Genomic DNA, 6,746 nt, shown 5'->3' with positions numbered 1-6,746 from the left:
TCTAACGTCAGATTTATATACAGAACCATCACAGGTGTGTAAACATTCTTACGTCAGATTTATATATAGGACCATCACAGGTGTGTAAACATTCTAACGTCAGATTTATATACAGAACCATCACAGGTGTGTAAACATTCTAACGTCAGATTTATATACAGGACCATAACAGGTGTGTAAACATTCTAAAATGAGATTTATATATAGGACCATCACAGGTGTTTAAACATTCTAAAATGAGATTTATGTATAGGACCATCACAGGTGTGCAAACATTCTGAGATGCTATCTGCTAACATAATTTTTGCTACATGCATTACATTTCTAAATATTTTAAAACTGTACGGGAAGATTCTGAACGCACGGATAATGTTTTGCGTATATATTGAGTGTTTTATCGTTAATTCTCACGTGACTTGGAGATAAGTAATTTCCTTTCAATTGATAGTCAGTTAAGGAAATAAAACAGATTAAAAAACTTTATTTGTTCGCCCAAGTGTATTGTCAAGGTTGCGGAAATGTTATGTTACACTGGAGGGTTGAAATTCGAATGTGAAACCTTAAGGTGTTTTTTACCGTTTTATCATCACCAATCACCTTGAGAATTCATAATTGTTAAGGTGACTTTCTGCATACATTGTACATCTGGAGGTGCACCTGAATTATAGTCGCTCGTTTTGTAAAAGGTTTTACCAATACATATAGCTCGAAATTTCCCAGGATGGCTATCACACAATACCAGCTAATCAAATACTGAAACTTTAGCTTGGAGGAACATTCTACTCGATTTATTAAAACACACAATTAAACGTAGTTTTGGACATCAATGATAAACATCTATATGAACAATTTCTTTCAACCTACGTTTAAAACAATTATCTATGTATGGAAACGTTAACCTTAACGGTTTTTATGACAGGGCTGGATTTTGAAATGGATTAAACATACCATAAGGTTGTGTAAATTCTACTTAGATATATTGGTCAGTTGTCAAGATTTTTGATTTATGACAACCACTACAGAAACTCCAACCAAATATACTCGCACTGGTGTCGTAAACCATTTCTCAGTTGACTAACAAATCCTGTACCATATCTAAGTCAGATTAATATATACCCAGGTTTAACTCATAAGCTTCATGGACAGAATACGTATTACACCCACGTTTCGTTTGAATAAACCTCACGTGTGTACCATTCACCTAGTTTAAAACACACTTAATTATGTTTAAGCATTCCAAATAGTGTCTTTCTACGCATAGATTTTGTACAAACCATCACAGGTGTGTAAACATTCTGAAATGAGATTTATATACAGGACCATCACAGGTGTGTAAACATTCTGAAATGAGATTTATATATAGGCCCATCACAGGTGTGTAAACATTCTAACGTCAGATTTATATACAATACCATCACAGGTGTGTAAACATTCTGAAATGAGATTTATATACAGGACCATCACAGGTGTGTAAACATTCTGAAATGAGATTTATATACCGGACCATCACAGGTGTGTAAACATTCTGAAATGAGATTTATATATAGGACCATCACAGGTGAGTAAACATTCTAACGTCAGATTTATATACAGAACCATCACAGGTGTGTAAACATTCTAACGTCTGATTTATGTACAGAACCATCACAGGTGTGTAAACATTCTAACGTCAGATTTATATATATGAGCATCACAGGTGTGTAAACATCCTAATGTCAGATTTATATACAGAACCATCACGGGTGTGTAAACATTCTAACGTCAGATCTATGTATATGACCATCACAGGTGTGTAAACATCCTAACGTCAGATTTATATATATGACCATCACAGGTGTGTAAACATTCTGAAATGAGATTTATAAACAGGACCATCACAGGTGTGTAAACATTCTAACGTCAGATTCATATATAGGACCATCATAGGTATGTAAACATTCTAACGTCTGATTTATGTACAGAACCATCACAGGTGTGTAAACATCCTAACATCAGATTTATATACAATACTATCACAGGTGTGTAAACATTCTACCGTCAGATTTATATACAGAACCATCACAGGTGTGTAAACATTCTAACGTCAGATTCATATATAGGACCATCATAGGTATGTAAACATTCTAACGTCTGATTTATGTACAGAACCATCACAGGTGTGTAAACATCCTAACGTCAGATTTATATACAATACCATCACAGGTGTGTAAACAGTCTACCGTCAGATTTATATACAGAACCATCACAGGTGTGTAAACATTCTGAAATGAGATTTATATACAGGACCATCACAGGTGTGTAAACATTCTACCGTCAGATTTATATACAGAACCATCACAGGTGTGTAAACATTCTAACGTCAGATTCATATATAGGACCATCATAGGTATGTAAACATTCTAACGTCTGATTTATGTACAGAACCATCACAGGTGTGTAAACATCCTAACGTCAGATTTATATACAATACCATCACAGGTGTGTAAACAGTCTACCGTCAGATTTATATACAGAACCATCACAGGTGTGTAAACATTCTGAAATGAGATTTATATACAGGACCATCACAGGTGTGTAAACATTCTACCGTCAGATTTATATACAGAACCATCACAGGTGTGTAAACATTCTGAAATGAGATTTATATACAGGACCATCACAGGTGTGTAAACATTCTGAAATGAGATTTATATATAGGACCATCACAGGTGTGTAACCATTCTGAAATGATATTTATATACAGGACCATCACAGGTGTGTAAACATTCTGAAATGAGATTTATATATAGGACCATCACAGGTGTGTAAACATTCTGAAATGAGATTTATATATAGGACCATCACAGGTGTGTAACCATTCTGAAATGAGATTTATATATAGGACCATCACAGGTGTGTAAACATTCTGAAATGAGATTTATATATAGGACCATCACAGGTGTGTAAACATTCTGAAATGAGATTTATATACAGGACCATCACAGGTGTGTAACCATTCTGAAATGAGATTTATATATAGGACCATCACAGGTGTGCAAACATTCTGAGATACTATCTGCTAACATAATTTTTGCTACATACATTACATTTCTAAATATTTTAAAACTGTACGGGAAGATTCTGAACGCACGGATAATGTTTTGCGTATATATTGAGTGTCATATCGTTAATTCTCGCGTGACTTGGAGATAAGTAATTTCCTTTCAATTGATAGTTGGTTAAGGAAATAAAACAGATTAAAAAAACTTTATTTGTTCGCCCAAGTGTATTGTCAAGGTTGCGGAAATGTTATGTTACACTGGAGGGTTGAAATTAAAATGTGAAACCTTAAGGTGTTTTTTACCGTTTTATCATCACCAATCACCTTGAGAATTCATAATTGTTAAGGTGACTTCCTGCATACATTGTACATCTGGAGGTGCACCTGAATTATAGTCGCTCGTTTTGTAAAAGGTTTTACCAATACATATAGCTCGAAATTTCCCAGGATGGCTATCACACAATACCAGCTAATCAAATACTGAAACTTTAGCTTGGAGGAGAAATTTCTTAGAAAAGCACAATTAAATTAGTTTTTGACAATAAAAATAAACAATGATATCATGAAAAATGTTCTTTTCCTACGTTAAAACAATTTCTGCTGTATGGAAGTTAACCTTTAACGGTTTTATGGGGAGGGGGGGGGGGGGCTGGTTTTTGATTGGATGAAACATTACACATTAAGTGAAGTTGGTCGATTATATCTTAAGTATAATTTGTCAGTTGGCGAGATTTTTTTTAGATTTAGGACAACTACTACAGAACTCAACAACATAGCTTCGCACTGACTGTCGTTTATCATCCATTTCTTCAGTTGACTAACAATCTCTGTACCATATCTCAAGTAAGAATAACATTATCAGTGCTTTTACTCCATTGAGCTTCCATTGCGATCCGAATACGATACCCCTTGCGTTGGAATAACTTTCCCTGTGCCATATCACCTAGTTTAAAACAACTTAATTAAGCTTTCCAATAGTTCTTTTTTCGCATTTAGAGTTTTTGTGCAATACGTCTTCACGTCAGTGCTGTTTTCCTTTTTATCTTCTCGATAATTTTTGCCCACACATATGAATATTTTCCTCTCGACTCCAATGACAAACGAGATTTTGATTGCTAACCAATGCATGGTTGCATTACACCGAAAGCCTGGAATGACACTGGCATGCAGGTTGGTGTGAATAATGGAGGGAGCATGGCGTAGGTCAACATTTTACACTCTTTCTTCATCTTAAAGTGTACTATTATACTCAAAATGAGAGAAACACGTCCGATAACAACTTAAATGCCGCCATTAGCAGTACAATCGCGCCCTGTAAAAGACCGCCGAGGCTTTAACGCTGGTGATTATGTTAAAGTTCATACAGAAATCGTGCCGCTCCAGTCGTCAAATCTCGACATATTATGTCAATAATTGAATGTTTCAAATGTCTCTATATTACAGGAGACGTGTACTGATGTGATAGGACGATATAAATTAATATCCCACAGGGGAATCATAAGTACATCACTCTGAAAAGTTCATAGACTCTAGTTGTCGTTATCCTTGTACCGCTGTCCATACAGGGTTACATAGAGAAAATAAAGATACGCCACGGAATCAAATCTTAAATATGAAAAGAAAAGGCAAAAGGCAAACAACAAAGACGTCAAAACGATTAACGCTACCCTACCCTTACTATTACAGCCACCAAACACAACAATAAGCAGGGGAAATGTCAAAACGAGGCTAGAAAAATTACTGAAGAACGTAAAGGCATCAGAGCAGTAAAACAAAACAAGGAAAATTCGATGTTTGAGTACCCCCTGACATGACCCACGCCTGCAAACACTCTACCGTGAACCCAAGCATGTCAACACTCTATCATGAGCCGAATTTAAGCCAGTGAACACTCCCTACTATTAACCAAAGTATGTGAACACTCTCTACTGTGAACCCTAGCCTGTGAACACTCTCTACCATGACCTCAACCGGGTGAACACTCTCTACAATGAGCCCAAGCCGGTGAACATTCTCTTCCATGAAACTAGGACGGTGAACACTCTCTTCCATGACTCTCAAGCCGGTGAAAGAAAACGTTCTACCATGAACCTAAGATTGCAAACACTCTCTACCATGACCCTCAATCATTTGAACACTTTCTACTTTTCTACCATGAATCTAAACCTGTGAGCGCTAGACTTTGAACACTCTCTACCGTGAACCCAACCTTGTGAACACTCTTTACCATGACCTCAAGCCGGTAAACACTTTCTACCATAAGCCTAAAGCTGTGAACGCTCTTCACGGTGAACGCAAGTCTGTGAACATTCTCAACCACGAACCCAAGTCTGCGAACATTCTCAACCATGAACCCAGTTCTGTGAACATTCTCCACCACGAAACCAAGTCTGTGAACAGTCCACACCACGAACCCAAGTCTGTGAACATTCTCCAACACGAACCCAAGTCTGCGAACATTCTCCACCACAAACCCAAATCTGCGAACATTCTCAACCACGAACCCAAGTCTGTGAACATTCTCAACCACAAGCCCAAGTCTGTGAACATTCTCAACCACAAACCCAAGTCTGTGAACATTCTCAACCACGAACCCAGTTCTGTGAACATTCTCAACCACAAACCCAAGTCTGTGAACATTCTCAACCACGAACCCAAGTCTGTGAACATTCTCAACCATGAACCCAGTTCTGCGAACAGTCCACACCACAAACCCAAGTCTGTGAACATTCTCAACCACGAACCCAAGTCTGTGAACATTCTCAACCACAAACCCAAGTCTGTGAACATTCTCAACCACGAACCCAACTCTGTGAACATTCTCAACCATGAACCCAGTTCTGCGAACATTCCACACCACAAACCCAAGCCGGTGAACACTCTCTACCTCGACCCTTAAGCCGGTGAACACTCTCTACCTCGACCCTTAAGCCGGTGAACACTCTCTACCTCGACCCTTAAGCCGGTGAACACTCTCTACCTCGACCCTTAAGCCGTTGAACACTATCTGCCATGAACCGAAAACTGCGAACATTGCATTCTGTTCAAGGAACCATCCTTATTTGATAATTTCCTTATTAAAAAAATATGTATTTACCATGATCATACCTCAGACATTGACGTTGAGTTATTTAATAATATTTCATATCCAAATCAGATACCGAAAAGTAAAAGTGTCTACAAATGACTCCCCCGTTTTCAGAACTGTCACGTGATGTTATCAGCAATAAATTTAAGAGGCCTTTCCAGACTAAATCGAGTGGTAAAGCTGGACAATGGAAATCGATGTGAATATCGGGATAGATAGAAACGTAACTGTAAGTGTATAAAACATGTACAATAAATAGAAAATAATGATGTTTTAAAACTACTTCTCCCTAACAAAAGAAGTAATAATCATCATGGCGGCCATATTATATTGGTTATAATCCAGAAGTGGAAATCATGAAGTCACACAAAACCTTTTAATCATTCTTCATTTCCTTAATAACACTTAGCTTCCGATAGACTTTTCCACTGTGTACACTGCCATACGCCACAATACACATACTATAGACGTAACTGGAGTGTAACTCGTTATACTTGGATGAAATACACCGAAGAACAATCGTGAGGATGATTGAATTCCCTGATTGACAAACTTTATTGAATTGAATGGCAGGACCATGGTAACAACTTGTCCCTCCTTTCTGTATCGACTGTTTTG

The 6,746-nt window shown here is 37.3% G+C and overlaps 1 protein-coding gene across 1 annotated transcript; it reads left to right on the top strand.

Moving 5' to 3' along the window:
- The first annotated feature begins 4,162 nt into the window (after nt 1-4,162).
- Nucleotides 4,163-5,939, top strand: LOC117344649 (protein PF14_0175-like). The gene is made up of 2 exons (XM_033907476.1): nt 4,163-4,210; nt 5,280-5,939. Exons 1-2 carry the CDS (start codon nt 4,163-4,165, stop codon nt 5,937-5,939), a joined length of 708 nt encoding a protein of 235 aa, XP_033763367.1.
- The last annotated feature ends 807 nt before the right edge of the window (nt 5,940-6,746 follow it).

Source organism: Pecten maximus, chromosome 16 (assembly GCF_902652985.1).
Source record: "Pecten maximus chromosome 16, xPecMax1.1, whole genome shotgun sequence".
NCBI lineage: Eukaryota > Metazoa > Mollusca > Bivalvia > Pectinida > Pectinidae > Pecten > Pecten maximus.
The sequence above is the reverse complement of the archived record's forward strand: the minus strand, read 5'-3'. Positions and strand labels throughout refer to the sequence as shown.